General features: G+C 36.5%; 1 protein-coding gene across 1 annotated transcript in view; it reads left to right on the top strand.

Moving 5' to 3' along the window:
- Window positions 1-5,888: 5,888 nt before the first annotated feature.
- Window positions 5,889-27,500, top strand: part of LOC136854346 (C-Maf-inducing protein-like) — a 236,596-nt gene continuing 214,984 nt past the window's right edge. The window contains 1 exon segment of the mRNA XM_067130645.1: window positions 5,889-7,445. Within this exon segment, the coding sequence (XP_066986746.1) occupies window positions 6,165-7,445 (1,281 nt within the window). The 5' untranslated portion in view covers window positions 5,889-6,164.

Here is a 27,500-nt window from a genome sequence, read left to right as displayed (position 1 = left end):
AACCTAATTTCCAACTGAGACATCAAGATTAATAGCGCATTTAAGTTTTCACGTACTCGTGAAAAGAAAAAAGACGATCGTTGGCAATAAATACTCAATTTATTAATCGTTAAATATCATCAGATGGTCTCGGGAACCTGACGGCAGAAGATGTCGTGTTATTCACAGCTCGCCTGCCCTGCTGGAGGTTCTCGAATCTTTGTGTTTATTTCCGTTTCATTTTTGTTCTATTATATTCGCTGTCTTGAATATTATTTACACAAGTTCGTGTCTTATCTTAAGGAGTAGGAACAGGAACATATAAAATTAAGTTAACGCGCTGGGGGCAATGAGGTCATTTCACTGCTGAAAGGGAAATTGCGAGTAAGAAGGTCTGAAAGGTGTAGCAGGAGGAAAACCTCGCGGTTGCACTTACAGACAATTGTTAGGAGAGGGTGGGAGGTAAGAAGAAGAAAAAATATGAACGGAGGTACAGCAAAAAGAATGAAAGGGGTCGCAGCTAGGGGCCTATAAGGGACGCTGCACAGGACATTAGGTAATGCCTGAATTACACCGTGTGTGGTGTACTGACGGCGGTAACCCCACTACAGTGATATTTTATCTTAATAGCTTGTTCAGATTCGCTCACTAGAATGGTATTTATAAAGCATATGTCATTCTCAAGGAAATAAACAAGTTCAGGGATCATTTTTGTTATTTATCGAAATCATCAGCTTACTGCCACGATTACTGAATCTTATTTGATTCAGACAAAGCTATAGAGAGCTGATAACGGGAGAATGTTATTGTTGATTCAGACGGTTATAAAAGCTAAAGTATAATCTTATGGAAAGGAATAATTTTACTACGAAATGGAATAGCAAACAATCTTTAGGGTAAGAGAAAGATTTCTATGAATTGTAAAGATATGCGTCACAGTTGTGAGTTAGTTTGTAACAGGAGATTATCGGCTTTGTAGTGAAGTTTTATCACAGTTCACTGTCCATTAAATAACAGTAATTACTGAACACCAGAGAGAAAAGGCTAAAGAAAATAATCAATGCAATCGAGAATTATAAATCATCAATTTCGTTCTAGAATTTGTTAATGGAATAAGCAAGGGCTCAAGTTATCCGGTGTTGTACAGTGATACAAAACTCCCTTGGTACACTGAAGAGATCCCCGTAGGAGGGTCAATGCCGTCAGTGCACCTCACGAAGTGCACTGTAGGCATTACTAAAGGTTCCTTGCAGCAACCCCTTTCATTCCTTTTACTGTACCTCCATCCATATTATCTTTCTTCCAACTTGCTATCAGAGTGAAACTCCTATTAACACTTTTCAGACTTATTCTCATTTTCCTTTCCACCGCTGAATGACCTCATAGGTCCCAGTACTTGACCTTTGGCCTAAACTCCATATTCCATTCCATTCTATACACTGCAGAGATATTGCTGGGACTTGCGGAAGAGACGAGTGAGGTTTTAAGTACAGAATAAATTAAGTATGATTGATACTTACATTACGTAGCTGTTGAAGCCCACACGAGAAAGATATGGTAATAATAAGAAGTGAAAGTGTTTCCTCTGTGCAACATTTTTGCAATAGAAACGACTTTCCTGGTGTTGAAATACCATCTGCAATAATAATAATAATAATAATAATAATAATAATAATAATAATAATAATAATAATAAGAAGAAGAAGAAGAAGAAGAAGAAGAAGAAGAAGAAGAAGACCCGCTCTTAAACAAATCCTGCCAAGTGGTTACTGCGTCATCTGAGTTCATTTACATTGAGTCCTCTCAATACTGAGTCTTTTCAATGGAATAAACAGACGACAAATCACGAAAAAGATTAAATTCAGTTACGTATGAAAACAACATCAAATAAATAGTTATATGCCAAGCGATGCAACCTAATCAAGTTTTCCATTCCTCACAGGCTGTCTCGGAAGAACGTGACGTCATAAGAGTAAAATAACATCGATGGCATAATGTATTCCATTATGTTCTCGGAGATCGTAAGGAATTTAATCATTCTCTTTTATTTTGTTTTGTGGAAAATATTTCGCGTTTTTTAGTAAAATAATCCATATTTGATTCTCGACATTTTCTATCAAGTTTTCAAGCTTTGATTTGATTTTGTGATGTTTCGCTTGCTAAAATTATGATTCCTTGGTTTATGGATGTAAAACTTTTTTGGTAGTTTATTTTAGTATGTTGCTCTTCCTGCTCGAGATATAAGAAATAGTTGTATTCTGTTGGCTTCCATTCTTTATATGGAAAGTCCAGGCAACCAGAGTTTAAGTTTATATATATATATATATATATATATATATATATATATATATATATATATATATATATATATATATATATATATATATATATACATATATATATAGTGTGTGTGTGTGTGTGTGTGTGTGAATTTTTATCACGTCCTTTATAAACACAAACTACTTTTGATTCCTTTCATTTTTTACAAACTCGAAATTGTATCGACCAAAAACTTATAAAAAAAACTGTTTTATCTAAATTTAACTAAACATGCAGTTAATATATTAGTCATATACTTCACAGCTTATTTCCCATTTTTCCGTGCTTGTTAAATCCTGCATTTAACATAATTTATCGTCACTCATCAAATATTTGCAGCTTGTTAAATTCAGTCATTTTTGATGAGAGGAATTAGCCTCCGTTGATTGAGAGAGGGATAGCGAGAGAAATATCATTATCTCTCTCTCTCTCTCTCTCTCTCTCTCTCTCTCTCTCTCTCTCTCTCTCTCTCTCTTTCATAAGAGCGTGCATGCACGGCAATTATTTACAGGCGTCAAAGCGTTATTTGCACACGTAAAATTACGCTGAAATTGTCTGTCCAGACTTTTAGGCGGCAGCGAAAATTAAACATGGCGTTCAATTCCCGTAGAGTTTTCTTCGTGCGCTGTAATCATTCGATTTTTATAAAAGGTTAAAAAGAACCTTTTATTAAAATATATTTAATTATTATATCGTTATTTAGATTATTATAAAAGAGATTAAAAAGAACCCTTCATTAAACTATATTTACTTATATACTTTATTACTAATCTGTTATCAGTTTATTATAATCAGTTTTTAACGAATTGTTTCTTTGTTCTTGATTTACTTTTGAGCATAGACCTAAAACTGTTCTATGCAGTTTCACCCCACAATTCCCTCAACTCTGTGGAATTCTCCCTCTACCTTCGTGTTCCCAGGTTCCCTGTAACCTATAGAGAACCAGGCCTACATAAATTATCGTTCTCAATTTTAAACTAAATGAAGCATTAAAGGAGATAAATTAGAACAAAAAATGATTGCATAAAATTCTCAGCGCGTGAAAAAGGATTACAAGCGGCCGGTGGATTTACCAGCGTATCTAAAAGGATTACAAGAAGGATTTGAGACGGATTTGGATTATAGGACGGATAAGGCGACTGCGGGGTGCCAGATGGGCGATAATGCCGGTTCGTTGGGCGAGATGTCATTTGCCACTCTCTTCGAAAAATATGTCATATATTATCATACATCTCATCAGTTCCGGTTTTATGACTTTACTATAAATTAAAAACTATATACATATACGTTCACACACACACACACACACACACACACACACACACACACACACACACACACACATATATATATATATATATATATATATATATATATATATATATATATATATATATATATATATATATATATATATATATATATATATATATATATATATATATATATATATATATATATATATATCATATATATATATATATATATATATCTTTTGAATTCTCTCTTTTGAATGATAGATTTGTATACTAGTATGGAGACTCTATACATATCGCCTTCACTACATATGTATACAAACATACATGTATATAGCATATGCCGTGACTGTACGGATACATTCGTGTGACAAATGGTATCCTTTGCTCCAAGTTTCAATGAATAAATATAAAACATTAGCTTTAGTGAAGGTCAAAGTTCTTTTTTGTTTTCTGTAAATGAAAACTGTTGTGCCGGCTTTGTCTGTCCGTCTGCACTTTTTTCTGTCCGCACTTTTTCTGTCCGCCCTAAGATCTTAAAAACTACTGAGGCTAGAGGGCTGCAAAGTGGTATGTTGACCATCCACCCTCCAATCATCAAACATCCCAAATTGGAGCCCTCTAGCCTCACTAGTTTTTATTCTATTTAAGTAGTTTAAGTAGTTTTTATTTTATGTAAGGTTAAAGTTAGCCATAATCGTGCTTCTGGCAACGATATAGGACAGGCCACCACCGGGCCGTGGTTAAAGTTTATGGGGCCGCATCTCATACAGCATTTTACCGAGACCACTGAAAGATAGATCTATTTTCAGTGGCTTTAGGCCTATACGCTGTAGCGGCAGTGCAGAAAACTCAATTGCGCCTGAGAAACTTCAGCGCAATTTGTAACTTGTTTATATTTAATCACTAAAACTTGGTTTCATAAACTGTTTTTTCTTAACCATTCAAGACAAAAATGAAGAAAGTGTTTTTCTTAATGGAAGAATGCATCCGCTGACTGGGAACCATTAAGTTAATTCGTTTCAGTTCCTAAAAGATACATTCATCTATATTGTTTATACACCATTTTTTTTCTCTCACCAGCTTTTTGTTTTCCTTATTCATCCCTCTTTTGGGTATTCCTTCTCATTTCCTCTTTCGATCCATTTTACCTCTCTTTTTACAGGTACTATTTTGGCCCCTGTTCCGTTGGGGTCACTGGAGGGGCACCTGTTAGGCAATCTCGTCTTGATTTATTCTCTGTAAATCGGCCATCTTCGGATTGCGCGGTGCAAGGAGAGTTACTGTTTCATTTCTACACGCTCTGGAATTCTCGTCTTCCTTCCTGTTCCCGAGACAAATCGTTAGCACAATCTCTTATCAAGTAAGGGGAATCAGGTTCGACTATGGGTGCTGTGCTTCTGTTGGCCTAAGAAGTAGTTACACGACTGCGGTGATCAAAACCATGGTTCCGAAAAGGGCGTGAGGTTAGCAGCTTCACTCCAAAGACTTCCTGAAAACCAGAAGTCTAATGAATATCATAAACGCAATGACTGAATGACTGAATATCAACCAGCCTCGTTTTTAAAGTGGCCAAGAACGCAATGCTTTCTCACCTGGGAAAATCAATAGAGCTAACTGCGTGTACACAGGAGAGAGAGAGAGAGAGAGAGAGAGAGAGAGGAGAGAGGGGGGGAGGAGAGAGAGAGAGAGTGAGAACTTGTGCCAACGACACACACATCCGGTTCACGAAGATAACATCCGTTTCCTGATTACGAAGGTTAGGAATCGTTATCGTTATCGCATTCCCAGGAAGACTCCGAGCTTGGAAATCCGGAATGACCGGGAATATAACGTTAGCACGGTCTTGAACTCAGACATTTCAGCGTCTGATTGACAACCCGGATATGGGTCTAAAAAATCTAATCATCTTTCCGCTAGGCCTAATTTCATTACGATCGGGAGTGTCGGTTGTTGGGTCACTTTTCCCCTCTTTTTCTCTCTCTGTCTGTCTCTGTCTCTCTCTTTCTCTCTCTGTCCATACTCTTCGTTGGTGAATGCAAGACTCTTTGCAACATGAAGGGAATAAAGGAAGAAGGAGAAAGAGAAGGAAGATTTACGTACTCTTCACGACGGAAGGAAAATGACGGAACCAGAAACCAGAAAAGGCAGCCGAGGTCCTAGGGGAGTGCTAGCTGTCCTGCAGTGGCTGGCACAGAGAGAGAGAGAGAGAGAGAGAGAGAGAGAGAGAGAGAGAGGGAGAGAGAGAGAGAGAGAGGTCCCTGTAACATATGAGGAGGGTGCCTTTGGGTGGGCGAAGGGTTGTGAGGAGGCGGGGGAGGGGGTGGTGGAGGGGGAGGAGGGTGTTTCAGGCTGCGCGTCACACAGGCGCGGTTGGTGCGCATGGGCCCTCATACCTTGGCTCTTCTGGACCGCCTTCGAGCGAGCGGGAGCGAGAGCGAGTGGCTCCTCAGTATCAGTGGGGACAGTGTCCGTGCAGGTGTGGTTCGCGAGGAGCTCCCGCGCGCGCGCTCTCTCGAACGCCAGTGTGAGCCTTCTTCTTCTTCTTCTTTTTTTGGTTGTTTCTTGTAGTGATGCCGAAAAGGGAGTGAATTCAGTGCCCGAGCGATAATGCTGACGGCGCTCGCGGGGGGGTATTACACCTCCCCTACGCGCCCTATGCCCACGACGCCTCCCAGGATCGCCGCTGCCGCTGCTGCTGCTGCTGCGTCCAATGGAATACCCGCCGGAGGTCCTCCTCCTCCTCTTCCTCTTACGCCCTCTTCCCCTCGGTCTCAGCCTCAGCTGCAGTACTGCGACACCTGCAACACCGCCTGCGTTTTCATGAACGGCAAGAGACGCAAGTTCCAGGCTCGCTATGAGGGCTACGTCCTGGTCAAGAGGGTCCCCACCCGACCTTACCTTCCCTACGTCATGGCTGCTGGACAGCAACAGCAACAGCAACAGCAGCAGCAACAACAACAGCAACAGCAAAACCCCGCTTACCTGAGGAGGCACTCGTGTGGGGGTATGCTCGACGAGGACGGAGACCCTCTCGAAGGGGACGGCTACGACACTTCCTCCTCCCCAGGGGGCGAGAATCCTCCTGAGAACATCTCTCCGCCCGCCGCCGCCGCCGCCGCCGCCTCTTACGGGAGGTCGTTGTCGCACTCTCCCGAATGGCGACAGGACGACACGACTCCCTCCCCCTCCCCCTCCCCCCTGCCCACCCCTCCGCCGCTGACCCCTCCTACGGGCTGGGAAAAAGTGATGAACGTCGACGACGAAGAAGGCGAAGGCGGAGGTCAGATGGAGAGGAGGCGCCCCACGACGCCAGTCATCAGCGGCACTGCCCTGCCTCTCTCTGCCCAACACTCGGCCACAGACCTCAGCGGAGCGGGCTCAGGAGGGGGAGGTGGAGGAGGGAGAGAATCCTCCGGAGGGAGAGAATCCTCCGGAGGGGGAGAATCCTCCGGAGGGGGGCGCAAACCCCGCAGGCACTCGGCCATGATGGAGCGGCTGAGCGGCGGACACCAGCGGCTCTGCCGCAAGAAGTCGCGGTCGCAGGACAACCTGGTGGGGGGACGCCGCGGCAGCGGCTGCGGAGGAGGAGGAGGGCCGCTGCGGCTGAACAACAGCGTGATTCCTCCTCCCTCCTCGTTGACGTCAGCCCTTTCGCGGTCTGAGGGCAGCATCCACAACGTGCACGCCGTGCTGACGGCGGTGCCCATCACGGTGGACGACGTCGACGTGGGACTCGGGGCCATCCGGGCGGAGGTGGGCGAGCTGGCCCGCCTGCCGAAAAGGCTCCTGCACAGGGTGACGGGGGAGGTGGGTCAGCTGGTCTTTGACCTGGAAGGCTGGAGGGAGGAGTACCTCCTGCTGACCCATACGGCCATCGCTACAAGGACGGTAAGGAAGAAGGAAGACTTCGAACTCGTTTCTCTTCCTGATTTTTTTTTTTTTTCTTATTATTATTTTTTTATTATGTTTCTTGATCAGGATGATGGTAATGTAACCCTCTTGTTATTTGTCGGGATTTTAAAATGCAACGTTTATTATCATCTCTCTCTCTCTCTCTCTCTCTCTCTCTCTCTCTCTCTCTCTCTCTCTCTCTCTCTCTCTCTCTCTCTGATTGCTTTACTTCCCCTTTCGTTGCGGAGTAACTGAAGTTTACTGATTACATGAGTAGAGTAAATGCATTATCACTGTACTCTTAACTTTACCGTTTCTCGTCACTTCATATATGTATGTATGTATGTACGTATGTATGTATATGTATATATATATATATATATATATATATATATATATATATATATATATATATATATATATATATATATATATATATATATAGCGTCAGGTATTTCCTTTAAAATTGGCTTTTCCCTATAGTGTTTTGGTTTCTTATTAGGAATTTACCATTAATTTTTTGTCGGTCGACTGTAATTAACCTGTAATTACAGGTTAATTACAGAACTGATTATGTTTTTATATGCTGGCCAGCCTGGAATGCTATCGCGCATGCGCAGTGTTATAGGGGAACTTTTGGTAAAAAGTGGTTTCCTTCACTGGGGTGCCTCTGAGTAAGTAACACGGTTTTCTAGGTTAGGTTAGGTTAGAGTACGTTAGGTTAGTATAGTTCTTTTTATAATAGATTTCCTTAGCCAGTTCTTTCTTGAACATATGGCTCCCTAATGACTTGCGCATGCGCGGAACCTTTCCATACAGTCTGTGTGAAGCTATCACTTAGAAATACCTTTTATATATATATATATATATATATATATATATATATATATATATATATATATATATATATTATTCAAATATGGTTATATTACTTTTAAAATATTTAATAAATACGAATATTTATTTATGATGAACTGATTATTTTATGAATTTTATATATGTTCAGTTATATTCGAATTTTAACCATCACAGTTATTTGTTATTGTTTTGTGTGCAATTAACTTTTTTATTCGTAATTGGACAAAGTTTATAATGAATGTCATACAACGCCATATCCTAATACATTATACCATTCATTATAAAATAAGTTTTGATTATGATGATTTCTCTGATAAATTATGATTATAGTCACTGTATATTGATTTTGATACTGGTGTTATTACATCTTCCACCATTTCCTCATAACGTCTTTCATTACATCATATATTTCATATGAAAAACGTATTTTGCGTAACTTATGGTAATTACAGTATACTTCTGAGTATTGGAATGCCCGTTGTAACAATTACTGTACAAGTCTTCCTAGTACCTTCGTCAAATACTTTGCTTGTTTCATTTATATGTTATTTATGGCTTCTTTTGTTTTTTGAACAGAATTTTAACATTTTTATTTATTTATTATTATTATTATTATTATTATTATTATTATTATTATTATTATTATTATTATTATTATTATTATGCAGAGGATGAACCCTATTCATATGGAACAAGCCTACAGGGGCTATTAACATGAAATTCAAGCTTCCAAAGAATGTGGCGTTATTTGGGAAATACAGAACGAAGAGATCAGTTATCAGAAAGGAAAAATAAATGAACAAATCAATAAATAAACAAATAGATAAAAATGTAAGTAAATGACCTAAACAGAAGGAGAATTGTTTTAGGGGTAGTAATCCATTGCTCCTTCTCTTGAACTTCTGGGGTGCCAGCTGTACAACATCCTCTGGGAGGCTGTTCCAGAGTCCAGAGGTGTGGGGAATAAAGGACCTCTGGAACTGAGGAGTTCAACAGCTAGGCACATTTACTGCGTATTGGTGATTCTTTCATATCTCGCTCTTTGCATTTTTTTATATTTTTATTTAATTTTCAAGAGATTTTATATTTTTATTTTTCACTTTATTCAGTTTCTCACTATTTAATCCAGATTCTCCGGGTTATTGTACAGAATGAGATTTATTTTGTAAGTCATATGTAACCTTTTATTTTTTTACAATTGTTGCAAATTTTATGGCCATACAGAAACTCAGTTCGTCATTATTTTGGTCTTACATAATTTTGCTCCATCCTAGAATCTTTTATATATATATATATATATATATATATATATATATATATATATATATATATATTTTTTTTTTTTTTTTTTGGAGGGGGAATTTCTGTACTATTTCACAACTTAATTATTGTTATTCCTATTTTCACCAAATTCTGTTCAGTCTCTAGTTATTTATCTCTCATTGTTTTCGTTTTGTTCAGTTCTTTTATTTATTTTTCTCTCTTTGATTTGAGTGTGTTCAGTTCTTTACCACTAAGGGATACAATTATTTTCCCTTTTATTTTTATCGTGATTCTTATACGATAATTCTAGTATGTATGTAACAGAGAATATTTTACATTCTTAAGTTTTTATCTGTTAAAAGTACCGCCCACCAGTCAACCCAATTACAAATACATACCAGGATCTCAGGAAAAAGGGAAAGGGGTGGGGAGGATGTGAGATTAGCACCCTCATTCCCCCCAGCCTTGCTTAGGAAACCTTCACAGGTAGAAAAATGGGTTATTAAATATGCCACCTTGACAGCAGGTCCAGTGTCACAGGTATTTCCTGAACGAAACACCACCTGTGTTTGTTACTGATAACCGCCATATTTTGACGTCAGGACTAACATTTAGTGACATCAAATAATGACTTGACATCAATAACGTCGTCATTGTTGTTACTGGCGTCATTATTTCGGAATATATAATATGGTGATAATATTCACGATAGGAATTACCTGTCTTTTGACCGTTCTCCTGAAATTGTTTCTGCTACTTTTCTCGTGTTGACGGAGCGCCTGCGTTTGTGTGTTTGTTAGGTTGTGTTTCGTTTACAAACACGTTTGTTTGTCGCGTGTTTTTTTTTTTTTTATTTCCTCAGAGAAAGGTTGGAGTTATTCTGAATTCATTAGAGGGAGGATGAAGTTACTTTGAATTCATTACAAAAAGGAGGAAGTTACTCTGAACTCTTTAGAGAAAGGATGAAGTTACTGTGAATTCTTTAGAGAAAGGATGAAGTTACTCTGAATTCTTTAGAGAAAGGATGAAGTTACTTTGAATTCTTTAGAGAAAGGATGAAGTTACTCTGAACTCTTTAGAGAAAGGATGAAGTTACTCTGAATTCTTTAGAGAAAGGATGAAGTTACTCTGAATTCTTTAGAGAAAGGATGAAGTTACTCTGAATTCTTTAGAAAAAGGATGAAGTTACTCTGAATTCTTTAGAAAAAGGATGAAGTTACTCTGAATTCTTTAGAAAAAGGATGAAGTTACTCTGAATTCTTTAGAGAAAGGATGAAGTTACTCTGAGTTCTTTAGGGAAAGGATGAAGTTACTTTGATTTCATTAGAGAAAGGATGAAGCTACTGTGAATGCATGAGAGAAAGGATGAAGTTATTTCGATTTCATTAGAGAAAGGATGAAGCTACTGTCAATTCACGAGAGAAAGGATGAAATTATTTCGATTTCATTAGAGAAAGGATGAAGCTACTGTGAATTCTTTAGTGGAAGGAAGAAAGTTACTATGAATTCTTTGGAGAAAGGATGAAGTCAATTCTTGAAGGATTTGTCTTTGAATAATAGAAAATGTCATATCGAAGGTGTTGATTATTGAAATGTATAAACAATAGTTTAGTGTAGTAAGGGAATTAAGAGGGGCAGACCCCCTTACAAACGTTTTGAGTTCAGAGGCCGATGGGGTTGTCTATTAAATTCTCTTATTTTACTCACCTGCAACGAAAATGGAGGAACTAAAAGAAAATTGAATGAATTTAAAGTCTCTCCATTTGACAGAGGGAAGTTTATATGAATCAGGGAAAACAGAGACAGGTAGAGAAAGTGTCCTGTGGTTAAAAGGGAAAGAAGTTAATTGATCAGTATATATGTATGTATATATATGTATATATATATTTGTGTGTATATAATTATATATGTGTGTGTGTGTGTAATTTATATATATATACATACATATATATATATATATATAATATGTATATATATATGTATATATATTTATATATATATATGTATTATATATATATATATATATATATATATATATATATATATATATATATATATATATATATATATATACATATATATACAGACTTTGGTTCATCCCTTGATTACGAATATTCTCCAAGTAGACGAATATAATGAATTCGATAGATAGATAGGTAGATATAAGTATTCATCTATTCTCCTGCATACAAAATATTATCCAAAAGAAGCCATTAGAGGCATACCATATGGGTTAGCAAAGGTACAAAACGAAAACGATTGACAAACGAAGTAATACTTTTTAAACTTTAAATGCTTTATAGACCAAAGTATATTTCATCGGTTTCTTTGAGTAAAGTCTTTATTGTTAAATGGTAGACTTGTGATTTTTATTTATATTATTTTATTTTTTTTGTTTTTTTTATTCTTGAGTCTTTTGCTTCTTTTTCTTAAATATTTTATTTCAATTATTATTATTATTATTATTATTATTATTATTATTATTATTATTATTATTATTATTATTTGTTGTTGCTGCTTTTTGGTGTCATGTTACCTTCAAGTTTGCTGTAGGTGTTTATATATATATATATAATATATATATATATATATATATATATATATATATATATATATATATATATATATATATATATATATATATATATATATATATCTAAAATTACGTAATTTAATGTTTAAGGATAATATTATCTAGTAAAGTCATTATTTTCTCTATTCCTCGGATTTCATAATATATATATATATATATATATATATATATATATATATATATATATATATATATATATATATATATATATATATATATATGTATGTATATGTATATATATATTAGTTTATGTATGACTTCTCGAAAGTGAAAATTATTTTGTATATAAGCCTAAATTGTTATTCTTTTTGTCATAATCAACCTCCCTGTTGAGTAGGCCTACCGTTCATTCTCTTGTCATGATTATAATGACAGTGATTCATGATGACGCAGGTCTAATCTTCCGTGTGTCATTATCAATCCTATTAAAAAACTTCTTTCAGTAAGATGAAAGAATGAAGTTGACTTAGCCTAATCATTTAATGGTATTTGTGAATTTGATGAAAAGCCAAAGAAGTTAAGAAATGTGGTAACTAGATTTTGCTGTAATTTCTAAAGGGATTTTGTCAACCGTACTAATGACCTTTCAGTTAATGAATGAAGGAGACGTTTTTAGTTTTCTTAGAGGAAAACTGTTGTGCCGGCTTTGTCTGTCCGTCCCCACTTTTTTCTGTACTCACTTTTTCTGTCCGCCCTCAGCTCTTAAAAACTACTGAGGAGGCTAGAGGGCTGCAATTTGGTATGTTTGATGATTGGAGGTTGGATGATCACCATACCAATTTGCAGCCCTCTAGCCTCACTAGTTTTTAAGATATGAGGGCGGATAGAAAAAGTGCGGACAGAAGAAGTGTTGATAGAAAGAGTAAGGACAGAAAGAGTACGGTCAGAAAGAATACGGACAGAAAAAGCACGGACAGAAAGAGTGCGGGCAGAAAAAAAGTGCGGACAGGAAAAAGTGCGGGCGGACAGACAAAGCCATCACAACAGCCTTCCTTTTACACAAAACTGAAAACAAGAAAACGAACGAGTCATTGCTGACAGAAACCAAACTGGGCAACGTTAACAGAAAGCGGATCTCTGTTCGGTTTTCCTTATCGCGAATGACGTCAGCGCCTGCGTTATCGCTCTTATGGGAGAATTCCTCGGTGCGCGAGGGACCTCTGGTGGCAGACTCGTGCGTTAGTGTTATTTCATACATTCTTTTGAGATCGTGGTCAGGCGTTTGTGGGATGTTGTGAAGTCGTCTTATTTTTCTTATATTTAATTTTATGGGATTTGATATTTTTTTTTTTGTCTTTTTTAAATGTTATTGTTTAATTAAAAGGGATTTTTGTTGTTTTTCTTTAAGTTTTGTTAACTATTTTAACAGACAGGAATGTGAGCAGTTCTCTAATTCTTAATGGAATTTAATGAAATGGTCATGATTTCTTTTTATTTATGTAAATAAAATTTAGATTTTTACAATATTTTCTTATTTTAATGTTGTATAATAAGACTTTTTGGTTTTGTTAAATTAACTCCCTTTAACTATTTTAACTGACAAGAATATGACCAATTCTTTCGTTCATAAATTAGCAGTTAGACATTAACTAATGTCTTATTGTTACCCATTAAAAGACTTTCTGTTCTTGAGAAGAGGCGGAGTCTGGAAGGGTGCGTTTCTGTTACTTCTTCCTACTAAGAGGTTGCGGAATTCCAACTTCTGTAAACTTTCTCTTTCTAAGGGGCGATAATTGCATTCTAGTTGCATTCCGTGAATATTCTTTCTGTGGAAGAGACCTAGAGCCTGTATAAGCTTTAACACTAATGTAAGTTTATGCTTACACAAACACGTGTATATATATATATATATATATATATATATATATATATATATATATATATATATATATATATATATATATATATATATATATTAGTCTTACTGCTACAGCATGTTCATAATTTTCTGTTATTTTCTTTGTTTAACCCACGCAATGCTCGTTACGGTCAATGACATATAATGCAATGAAACAAACAAAACTTAAGTCTGGACACTCAAGATCCCAGTCTCCAGGACAGGTTTCTTTGCTTGGTGCTTGAAATTCTACTCCTTTCAACCGATAGATTATGAAGATGTGGAGTGTCAGTGTCGTATGAATATGCAATGGATGTCTCTTTTAGTGAATTCATGTATATGCGTATATGTATATGTATATATATATATATATATATATATATATATATATATATATATATATATATATATATATATGTATATATATATATACACATACATACATGCATATATATGCGTTTGCTTGTGTTCGTTTGTGAGTATAGATTCATATTAGTATGTTAAGGCTTGCATATATATATATAGATATATTTATATATATACACATGTATGTGTGTATATGTATATATATAAACTATCTAGCCCCCAGAGGTCAGCAGATTAGATGTTTTTAAATCTTTAAGTATCACAAGTTATTACAATTCCCTTTTGTAAATGACTCCAGGAAACGTATCATGGTAAATCCTCGTATTTATTTTTATTTCAATTTTTATTGACCGAGGTAAACCTTATATAATTATTTGATATTAATGCATAGTAGAACGCCAAATGCACGGTTGGGAACCCCTGTATTTTGCGTTAATAATTCCCCCAACACCTGTGAACAGGTGTGAGCGGGTGAGGGCTATTTTTGGGCCGAGATCGAAGGGCCCGTCATATTGCCGAAATTATGGACCTGCGTTGGGATTCGACCCTGTATGTACATCTGTACACATCTGTTGAAAATGTGATAGTGAACTACGCGTTACAGTAATGAAATTTCAGACCCACGCTTTCATACAAGCAATTTATTCTGTTACTGGGCGTGTAATGTTTTCATTGAAATGGTCATAGATAATACTAAAAGGTTATTAGTATTAAATCGTTGCTTTGTGGAAAAGAAATATTTCCACGTTTTTAAGTTTTATTTTTTATATATTATTATATATATTACCTTTTCAGTAATCAGCGGCTACTCTTTGATACTTACCAGGCTGATGTTAAAATTGTTTCGATAATATGAGTACTGCAAACAGGTTAAAATTTTCGATTACATTTTAAACAAAGGCTGTTGTCTCTCTCTCTCTCTCTCTCTCTCTCTCTCTCTCTCTCTCTCTCTCTCTCTCTCTCTCTGACGAGATCGGGAATGAAGGAACTTGGAAGTTGCTGATAATTTTTTTTATCATTCTCTTCTCCGTATTTTTTTTTCTTTTGTTTCTCTGTACACGGCTAAGTATTTTTTTTAAACTTAACGTTCCTCCGAATACGGTTAAGTACTTTTTTTTTTTAACTCACGTTCCCTCGTACACGGTTAAGTACTTGATTCTAATACGTTCCTCGATATACGTCAAGTAATTTAAAAGTTCTTCCGTGTTCTTTTATCATACATCCCTCCGTATACGGTTACTACCGTATACGAGCATAATTATGATAGCCACTTTCCAAACACGTATCCGCACACGAATAACTTACACCAATCTAAATATCAAGTTAGACTTGTAATTCGGAAAAATAAAACTGTATACGGTAACATGAATACGGCTGCCGTGTACGAACGGAAACCTGTTATCGGACTCTTATCCGTATCCGGTAACGTATGCGATCTGATCCCTAATGACGTCACATGAAACTGGTGGGTAATCGCCATTATCGAACACGTGTACAGGTGCACTCATGGACATCTGGCGCTCGTTGTTTACAACCGAATAAACACGTTGATGAGATGGTAGTAAGTTGTAATATCCACGAAGGACGAGATCTTATTTACTCAAACTAGACTTTTTCAGTTTCATGGTTACCTATCCAAGCACTGCCCAGATCCGATTATTTTCTGTAGTGGAGATTCCAGTGGATGAAATTTGTAGGATATGGAGTAAAAATCATTTTTAAAAATTTATTACTTTTATTTCTTTTAATTCTTTCCGTGGGCCTATGGCTTTTCGATAGGCCTATGTGTCGAAGCATCTTGTCAATTTCATTTTTATGTTATTCATTTTCCATTTTTTAAAAATTTATTTCCTTTATTTATTTTTGCTTTTGATATTTCCGACAGAGAATTATATAACATTTCAAAGAAGCTAAGAAAAATAACTCCATGGATATAACCATTTAAATAGGCCTAAAAAGCTTTTAGACTTTTAAGACTTTTTTTGAGTTTTAAGACTTTTAAAACATTTGAGACTATTTAAGTTGTATGACTTCTAGACTTTTAAGCATTTTAATAATTTTTATGACTTTTTGGACCATTAAGACTTTTGGGACTTTGACTTTTCTGGCCTTTAAGACTTTAAGACTTCTAAGACTTCCAGACTTTTAAGACGTGTACATTCTTAAGCCTTTTAGACTGTTAGAATTTTAAGACTTTAGACTTTTAAGGCTTTTTAGACTTAGGAATTTTTAGATTTAAGACTTTAAGGCTTTAAGACTTCAAACTTTTAAGGCTTTTAAGACTTGAAACTTTTGAGGCTTTCAAGATTTTAGACTTTCAAGACTTTTAGACTTGAGATTTTAAAGATTTTAGACTTTCAGACTTTTAAGACTTTAGAAGCTAGAAGCTTCGCTCCCCAAACAATTACGAACTCTGTCATCTGCCAATTAGGCAAAGTTTTATGGGATGGGAAGAAGATTGAAGGGCAAGATTGAAAAGGCTGGAGTGGATGGGTTGCTATGGAGAGGGGGTGGGGGAATCGATTGCCCCCTCCCCCCCTAGGGGGTAGAGGTTAGGTGGGTGAGGGGGTGGGGTTAGGAGTAGGGAAGAGGGAGGGGGAGAATCATGATTGATCCTTTGACCAAACGTCTTTATGATGGCCAACGAGGGAAGGACACACACACAAAGTACCTCCATAGGCCCCTTTCTTGACCTCTTGACCTTCCGCCATTTTGTTTTTGCTCCCTACCTCCCACTGGTAAAAATGCTGGATAGGCAAAGAATTATTACCAAAGAGTATAGAGAAGTAAAGAGATGACACTCTTACCTCCCCTTTGTAACAGCGGGCGACGGTGGCGCCTCTACCGGCGGGCGCGTAATTGGAGTTGGAAGATGTCAACAACATGACAGGGGCACAGTTGTGTGCTGCAGTTACTTGCCGTAATTCAAGAAAGAAAAGGCCTGAGTTATCATTTTTTCGATTTCCCAAAGACCAGGAAAGGTGGCTGATATGTTTTCGGTTACATTTTATCAAAACTAAGTTCACACTAACGAAATTATGAGATATGTTGATGGTTATTCTCTCGTTGTTCCTTTGACCAAAGAGTATACTGTGTTCTGAACTCTCTTCTCTGGTTGTTTCATTCACCAATTCACCATGTTTTGTCTAGACACTACATTGTTTACTGAGTGTTGTTGTAGCGAATCAGGCATTCTCTTACTGCTCAAGCTATTTCATAAAGCAGTGTTTGTTTGTTTAACTGGATTCCCCTGGAAACTCTCAGAGTCATAATTGTTTAGAGTTCCTCTTTCTTGATTCTTCTTTCTTGTCTCTTCTTTCGTTGTCTTCTTTCTTGCATTGTTGCATTATTCTTCTTCTGCTCCTGTTGTCACACAAACTTTCCTGTAAAAATTGAGCACTGGTGGTGTAGTGTGGTATGAGGAGAAATGTGCTAAGTAAAAGTTTGTTTAAGGACGACATTATACGGAGTCGACGTTCGTTTCTAACAGAGGTACTGAACTATTTTTTTACTGCAAGTAGTGCACCTGACAGTAACTACAAACAGCAAGTTTCATCTAGATATGTGCAGAAATAAATGCACAAAAAATTGAAATTGGCATTTTCGACTAAAAAGAAATGCTAAGAAATGTTATCTTCAGACTGAAATAACTCAGTAACTATTTGACCTAGGGTTATGGACTTTTTTTCTGAAAGTACATGTCATTATTGAAAAAATAAGTAGATATATTGCTCTAGGTGCAATAGTTGTGTTCTGGCATGTTACAAGTTATCCTAGTAAATTTTTGCAAAAATTTCCCTCTATTTGGATAATAAAATTGCCTAGTTAGTTTTCATGCTAAAGGCATTTGCTATCTTACATATTTAGTAAAAAGTGTAAGCTTCAAAACAAGACCAATCCCACCCAAATTGATCAAGAATTGCCCGAGTTATTTCAATAAATGTGACATTATTTTAGCAAAAAAAAAAAAAGGAGAAATCGCGCGTTAAAGTTTATGCTTTAATTCAGACCCTTCCTGCAGAAAGCTAGTGTGTACTATGAACAATTTCTGCATAGACATTGAATAACTATTCATTTTTCATGAAAAAATTGTGTTTCCCTTGGTTTTACTATATACATATGACTCAATTCATGTCAAAGGCTTTTGCGGTACTTTTGAACCTCACCCTGGGGCATTCTGGAAACAGTACTAGCCCCTTCCTGCAGAAATCTAGTGTGCACTATGCACAATTTCTGCATAGAAATTGAATAACTATTCATTTTACATGAAAAACAGTGCCTTGGTTTTACTATATATATATATATATATATATATATATATATATATATATATATATATATATATATATATATATATATATATATATATATATATATATATATATATATATATATATATAAATATATATATATATATATATATATATATATGATTCAATACAAGTCAAAGACTTTTGCCGGTACTTTTTTGTACCTCACCCTGGAGCATTCTGGAAACAGTACTTCAGCTGAGGGAAGTTTTTTTTTTTTTTTTTTTTTTTTACCATGGATGAGCCTCTTCCCTTCCCTCAGCACTGTTTCTAGCCAAGTTTATATGCTCCAGGCATATGCATCATCAGCTCTGGTCTTCTGCTTCTTACGAGGTCTTGACAACCTCACCATCTTTTCTTTTTCCGCGCTAGAAATTTTATGACGATCGCTAGAAACAGAGGGCGTCATCATATGATCACAAGATGTAGAAGGCATAAGATGAATAGTAGCAGAATCAGCAGACGAACTAGTATGCAGAGGATGAAGAGTAGGCGTGTCAACAGCCGGCGTGGAGGGCTGTGCGCTATCAGCTGATAGAAGGAGCGGAGGAATCCTCGAATCTCCGTTTTGCTTGATTTCGTTATTCGCGCTAAAACTGCTGTTTAGCTCGCTTCTTTCAAGCAATACTACTCAAGCCATGGTTACACAATCACTATGTGCAGATAAAACGTAAAAATGCACAAACTAAAAATAAAACCACAATCACCGAGTAAAAGTTGGTGCCACGTATGACATTTCACGTGAGGCTGGCGTTCCTCAGTGGCAGTACTTCAATTCATATTGCCATTCAGTACGATGTTTAGTTACCAATTGATTATTTCTTTTCGAGAAAATAAAATAAATTACAGAGATTTCCAACGAAACTGCGTATGCACAGTATATACGTCGTCACTTACAATGTAAACAAGCACTTCTGTCATTAGATAATTTACAAAAATATTAAAAATAAATACTAAAAATTTCCGTATGACTTTGAAGCTTTAGGACAGTGTTACCAATGCTTTAGGCTGCTTTTTAGCAATATTTCGCTATTTTGAGAAATTTTCGATTTTTTGGGTGTTTGTAGCGTAACGTCGTCCTTAAATTATTTAATTAACTTGGTTGATATGACACCCTTTCACACTGTCAAATGCTCATGATGAGGAATGTATTGTGTGTTGACTTAAGAGTACACAGACTTTGAGAAGATGGACTAATTGTTCAACTGTTTCAATAGTGCAACTCGTGCCAGCAATGCAAAAATGCGACATGCCATGAGTCTGGAATCTGGCCACAAGGAATTTCTAGTTAACTGCCTCACATGGTTGGATGGTATCAGATCACTTGGTCCACGAAAGCTGCCTTGCCTCTCTGGACGGCAGATGGTAATCAAAGGTCTGTTACAGTTGTGGGATGAGTTGCATTCAAAGTACAAGCTGTCTTACCTATTAACCAACAGACTCAATCAAGCTTGCTTGGAGAATTTATTTTTTCAATAATTCGGGGGAAAGGTGGGCACAGGGACGACCCAGATGCGTTTCAGTGCAGGAGTGCATTCCGTCAAGTCATGGTGGATGATATTTTGGTTCCAAGTGCTGGTGCTAATTGCCAAGAAGACATTGATACCTTCTTGGTAACTCTGAACAGTACAGGGACTTCAGGTTTTGCAAAATCTGCAGTAACTATCATTGATACCTCCTTGGTAACTCTGAACAATACAGGGACTTCAGGTTTTGCAAGATCTGCAGTGACTCTCATTGATACCTCCTTGGTAACTCTGAACAATACAGGGACTTCAGGTTTTGCAAAATCTGCATTGAAAGTCACACATTCTTCTCTGCCAATTCCTGTATCAGTACAGTCAGTAATGATCCTCCCTGGGGCAGACCTACCACTTGAGGACTGCAATGTGTTAGCATATGTCACAGGTTTCATTGTGCGTAAGATTCGTCACAAGGTTTGTAGAGAATGCAGGACAAAGCTTCGAAGTACTCTTGATCCACACAACCCTGTTCATGGTCTCCTTTCCAAGAAGACTTGCGGTAACACACTAGGTGAGGAGCTAATTGTGCCAAGTACATTCCTTTACGACATGATTACTCAGATGGAAAAATATAGAAAGATGGTTTCTGACATTTACTACATAAGCAGAGTTCACTACAGACTTGTGACGGGCTTGGAGGAGACGATGCAGGGAAAGTCTAGCTCGTTCTGTATGCAACTGCAGGTTCTTCATTGTCATTCTCCTTCTACGCATCCGCCTCCATCAAACTTTAAAAGATGCAAACAAAAGTCTTTTAGTTGCAGGTCGAAAGAACAGAAAAATCGTGGAGTTCAGTCATCCGTAATGATGGAAATGTATACTTGCAGTGTAGGGCCCAGTTTACTAAACATACTTGCGATGTCTTAAGTGACGATGGTGTTTGTATCCTCATTTTTCTGGCTTCCTTGTGATGATATTCCCGTTTTCCATTTAATTTCTGAATACGGTGAGAAACATATTTGTATTTGTCTACAGTCGCAGGAAAAAGTTTGAAAAATAAGTTTATTACGATCTGGTATGTGACTACGTAATGTTGAAAAAAAACTTAAAGAACCCAAAAATGTAACGTAACGAACAAATACTTGACACTACACCATCGTAAATGCTGGCGCATCCGGGCCCAGTATGATAAAATAAAGATATCAATTTCAGTATGATAAAATGAAGATATCAATTTCAGTATGACAAAATAAAGATATCAATTTCAGTATGATAAAAAAATAAAGATATCAATTTACAACGAAGGAGTTTCAGTTTGTTTATAGTTTGGCCTGATATATCTTATAAATTTATTTGTTTATTTATTTCCTTTCGTCCATAATTTTCAACCTTTTGAATGAAACCTGGTTTAGCACCAGTAGTTATGGATAAAGAGGGGATAAGCTGTATAACTAATTTTTTTCCAAAAAGAATATTTAAATAATCAATCCAGATTAATGCATTGCTATATAAATAATAATAAAAGATCAGAAGATAGCGTTACAACCCACAAAAGTGTTAACATTTATCTTAAACATTAGTGTGGTGTATGCCAGCTCAAACCAATGCTATCACAGTTTACGCGCTCACCGTCGGATGGCGCCACCGGTCCAGCTGTTACAATTTTCCCATAAGGAATCGTGCGACTGTCAACTCTTTACTTCTCTTTACTGTTTGTTATTATGACTAAGCATAGGTCTGGAGGCCTTCTGCCAGATTTACGAATTTTGACAGATTTCTTAATTTGGTGAGAGGTAAGATAGTCTTAAGCTATATATAGAAGAAACAATAAGGGAATAAAATGTGTAATTATTTTCATTACGTTACAATGTAATTCATCCTCAGTGACGTTTGTTTTCAATTGCTTATGATAAAACGATTTCTCAGGGAACGCTACCGAGAATTTGGTGAGGTGTCGTAAAGGACCTGTCACATTTTGCCTAAATTTTCCGGCTCCTCTCTCTCTCTCTCTCTCTCTCTCTCTCTCTCTCTCTCTCTCTCTCTCTCTCTATATATATATATATATATATATATATATATATATATATATATATATATATATATATATATATATATATATATATATATATATGTGTGTGTGTGTGTGTGTGTGTGTGTATGAACACTTATCAGACTTTTCATTATCTTATTATCTTTAAACAATTTTTTAAAATAAAAAAATGAAGAAAATCAAATAATGAGATTTATCTTAGCACCCATATATATTATCGTTACTCCCTCTCAAATATTACTTAATAATATTTTTTTAGTGGGATTTCTCTGCCAAGATAAGATGAAGTATTTGTAGTTTTTAACAAGAATTCGAGGCCAGTATTGGGAATACCTCTAATATTATCGATTATTTATAGAGCGAGATTTTGTAAGAAAGATTCCGTCTGATGTTTATAGCTTTTAATATTCACTCAAGTCGACATTGTCTACTTATAAAAAGTATAAAGATAGTATCATGATTATTATCATTATTACTTGAAAAGTAAGGCATACTCACTAGGTAAAATACTCAAGAAAATGCAAAATTATTTTTTTGCAAACGGAGAATGATACTTAATAAAGTTATAGTCAGAATAATATTTGTTATGTATTTATTATTGTATTTACATTTTGAGCTATAAAGAATATAAACTCTATCTATCCACTGAGGGAGAAAAATAGAGATAATATCCATCTATATTCCAGTTCCGGAGACATAGAAGGTTTCAGGTTTCTTCAAGTTTTTTAATTTAATTTTATCCATCCTTCAGGACGTCTTAATAAGGTCATTAGGATACCTTATCCGGTCGACCTTCAATTAAAAAAAATAGGAGAGAGAGAGAGAGAGAGAGAGAGAGAGAGAGAGAGAGAGAGAGAGAGAGAGAGAGAGAGAGGTCGCTGTGGCGTCCTTTCTATTGTAATAAAATCCAGTTTGTGGTTTTGTCATAAAACCTGGAGGACTTCTCCAGTCGCTGGAACAAAGGCTCTGAAGGCGTTCCAGATTCCAGATTCCAGTTTTCCATTGTTGGGGCGCAATTCCAGGGCTTTCGTGTCTGGTTTCAGTGTATGTAGTAATGGTGTATTCTAAGAGAGGGTCGGTACTTTCCACGTGCCTCTGCTTTTCCTTAGTTTTTGTTGGTTTTGTAGGTTATTTTGGAGTAATTCCAACTTTCATTCTGAGTTTTATAGTTTATATCTTCCCTTAGGTTATAATTTTTGTCTCTTCCCATGGGGTCCATTTTGTAACATCTTCCCATGGGCTGCATTCATTTAATATGTTCCCATGGGCTGCATTCATTTATTATGTTCCCATGGACTGCATTCATTTTATATCTTCCTATGGGGTCCATTTTCTTATATCTTCCCATGGGCTGCATTCATTTCACATCTTCCCATGGGCTGCATTCATTTCATGAAGGGTTACCGCTTTTTATACATTTCAAAGGCTATAATTTTATACATCTTCCCACATGCTAAAATTTGTTATATCTTCCCAACGGCTATAAATTTTATATCTTCCCAGAGGTTACAATTACATATCTTCCTGTACTCGACAGTTTTGTAGACTATATCTTCCCATTGACTATAATTTTTATATCTTCCTACAGGCTACAGTTTTTTTTTTTATATATCTTCTCATCTAAGTTATTGTACTTGAGATCTAATCTCCTTTTTTAAGAGATGCCTCTGAGAGATCTTGTTTTAACTGATCTTTCTCAGAGATCTTTTTCAAAGATCTTTTTTAAGAGGTCTTTCTCAGAGATCTTTTTCAAAGATCTTTTTAAGAGATCTTTCTCAGGGACCTTTTTCAAAGATTTTTAAGAGATCTTTCTCATGGGTCTTTTTCAAAGATTTTTAAGGGGTCTTTCTCAGAGATCTTTATGAAAATTTTTTTAAGAGATCTTTCTCAGAGATCTTTTTAAAAAATTTTTAAAGAGATCTTTCTCAGAGATATTCTTCAAAGATTTTTTTTAAGAGAGCTTTCCCAGAGATCTTTTTAAAGCTCTTTTTTAAGAGATCTTTCTCAGAGGTCTTTTTCAAAGATTTTTTAAGAGATCTTTCTCAGAGATCTTTTTCAAAGATTTTTTAAGAGGTCTTTCTTAGAAATCTTTTTCAAAGATCTTTTTTTAACTGAGCTTTCTCAGAGATCCTTTCAAAGATCTTTTTTTAACTGATCTTTCTCAGAGGTCTTTTTTCAAAGATCTTCTTTAAGAGATCTTACTTAGAGATCTTTTTCAAAGATCTTTTTTAAGAGATCCTTGCCAGGGATCTTTTTCAAAGATCTTACTCAGAAATCTTTTTCAAAGATTTTTTAAGAAACTTTCCCAGAGATCTTTTTCAAAGATCTTTTTTAAGAAATCTTTCTCAGAGATATTTTTTAGGGGATTTTTCCTAGAGATAACCTTTAATCTCTTTTCCAGGAAGCTGTAGCTTTGTAGGAAAATAAATCATGTTAGGAAGATAAAGCACTTTCGTTGGTAATCCCCGAAGAATTACCAACACTTTCCCAAGGATATTGTCATTATTATTTATGGTCATTACAATAAAACTCATCATTATCATCACCATTCTTCATTGTCACGATCCTAACAACAATTCCGTCATTATTATCACCATGATGAATATGATTTTTATATCATCATCATCTACATAGTAATGTTATCATCATCATACAAAAAATAAAAATCGTTATTCCCAAGACTTAGGAACGAGGTATGCTCCATTTTGGCAGGGGGAAGGGAGAGGGAGAGGGGTGTAGGGTGATTAGGATACCGTATATGGGTGTAGGGAGGAGGAGGAGGAGGAGGAGGAGGGAAGGGAGAGGGAGAGAGGGGGAGGGAGATTTATCAGCGAAGTTTGATTCCCTTCAGTGCTGGTATTGAGTTCCCATGTGTGTCCAACATTCCATCTTTGGTGACCTTGGCACTTCTCCCTCCCTTCGCCCGAATCTTTTATATATACCCTTGGAGGAGGAGGAGGAGGAGGAGGAGGAGGAGTGCAAGGGCCACCCTCCCCCACCCCTCCTCCCCCTCCTCCCCCTCCTCCTCCTCCTCCTCTCCTCCAAAGGACATCAGAGTGCCATCTGCAATCTTCTCGAGGTTCGCTTCTGTAAGACATTACTGAACCACCACTACCACCTCCTTCTCCTCCCCCTCCTCCTCCTCCTCCTCCTCCTCCAAGCCGCCCCTGACGTCATGATGTTTAGAATTCAGGCTAATGGAAGAACCCCTCTCTCTCTCTCACTCTCTCTCTCTCTCTCGGGGTCTCTTCCAAGGGAAAAGCAATCCTAGGGACACGTGACACAGGAGCCCTGTTTGCCTGAACGTGATGGGTTAGGCATAGTGAGGGCGGATCCGCTTGGCGCCCACGTACGGACAACCTACTGCTGCTTCTACTACACTCTCCCCAGCCGCCCACTGGCACCACCCTCACCCACACCCCTACACCTCTCTCTCTCTCTCTCTCTCTTTGACAACCTTTTCTACTGTCTTTTGCAGATCAGGGACGTCCATCTAGTCTTGTCAATAACTTTCTCTCTCTCTCTCTCTCTCTCTCTCTCTCTCTCTCTCTCTCTCTCTCTCTCTCTCTCTCCTGGTTTTTGTTGATCATGCCATCCTTTGCCTCTTGTTCTTACGTCTTCTGTTCTCTCTCTCTCTCTCTCTCTCTCTCTCTCTCTCTCTCTCTCTCTCTCTCTCTCTCTCTCTCTCTATTCTGTATTTTGTAAATCATGCCATCCTTCTCTCTCTCTCTTTCTTTTTTACTCCCCTGCATTGCCTCTCTCTCTCTCTCTCTCTCTCTCTCTCTCTCTCTCTCTCTCTCTCTCTCTCTCTCTCTCTCTCTCTCTCTCCCCATCACCAGTTTCAGCTGTTACCCACTATCGACCTATTGACTCATTCTCTCATTATTGGCTTTCATTTTCACAGACTCTTTTTTTTTTCTTTTTAATCTTATCAAGACTCTTACTTTTACTACTGTTACTGGGGCTGTCAATCCGTTACTATTATTACTACTGCTTAAGTAGTCAGTGATTGCTACCGTTTCTTGTTTTTAGGTGTAATTGTTATTCCAACTTCCTCTTGTTGCTGGTTAAGTAGGTTAAGGAAAATGGTTTGAGTAGTTTTTTTTATTTTCACTGTAGCTGATTTTCTTATTATTGTCATTCAAACCCCCTCTCTCTCTCTCTCTCTCTCTCTCTCTCTCTCTCTCTCTATATATATATATATATATATATATATATATATATATATATATATATATATATATATATATATATATATATATATATATATATATATATATATATATATATATATATATATATATATATATATATAAATATAAACTTTCTGTTATGAAAGTCTCTCTCTCTCTCTCTCTCTCTCTCTCTCTCTCTCTCTCTCTCTCTCTCTCTCTCTCTCTCTCTCTCGTTCACATGATGAATACCAACAAACATACGCGTATGTGGTCTCAGACCGCATATGCTGTTCTTAACGGATTTGTTTATCTTTTGAATATATATGCGGCTTAGCCAGCGGTTAAACCGAGCAGGAACCTTCTTGTGTTTGTATGTATTTATGTATGTACGTATTTTTGGTAATTGCTTTTGCATGGATGTGTATGAGTATTCACAAAAAAAATTTTAATTTATGAATGTATATTGAATCAAAATGTATGTGGCCAGTGTGAAGGTCTTAAATGCTTTGGTGTGTGAATACGTATGTATGTATATATTTTTGATAACTGCTGTATCATAGATGTGTATAAATCTTCATAAAAATTTTTAATAACGATGTGCGTGGCTAATGTGAAAATTTTACATTTTTTGGTATGTATGTATGTATGCATGTGTGTATTTTAGATAACTGCTTTTGCATAGATGTTTAAATATTCACAAAAATGTTTAATGTATGCATGTACCTACACTGAATCAAAATTTATATAGTCAATGTGAAAACATTCAATTTTTGGTATGTATGTATGTATGTATGTATGTATGTATGTATGTACGTATGTACGTTAATTGTACTTACGTGCATGTACGCATGAACAAGATTACCAATTGATTACTGTATATAAGAAATTAAAGCCTAACGTCTCTGTCTTAATTAAACCTCTGAAATGACATCCATTCACATCTCATTATATCCGCCCCTTAATTGCCCTCATTATATGGTTACAAGATCACTATCATTTCCCCCGCTGATAATGATCCTGATGACAACTGCAGACGATCACCACCATCATCATCATCATCATCATCATCATCAAAAGCCCTATAATCATCATCATCATCATCATCAGAAACCACACAATTTGCTGGTACATTGTAAT

This window comes from Macrobrachium rosenbergii, chromosome 29 (genome assembly GCF_040412425.1).
Source record: "Macrobrachium rosenbergii isolate ZJJX-2024 chromosome 29, ASM4041242v1, whole genome shotgun sequence".
NCBI classification, from domain to species: Eukaryota; Metazoa; Arthropoda; class Malacostraca; order Decapoda; family Palaemonidae; genus Macrobrachium; species Macrobrachium rosenbergii.
The sequence above is the reverse complement of the archived record's forward strand: the minus strand, read 5'-3'. Positions and strand labels throughout refer to the sequence as shown.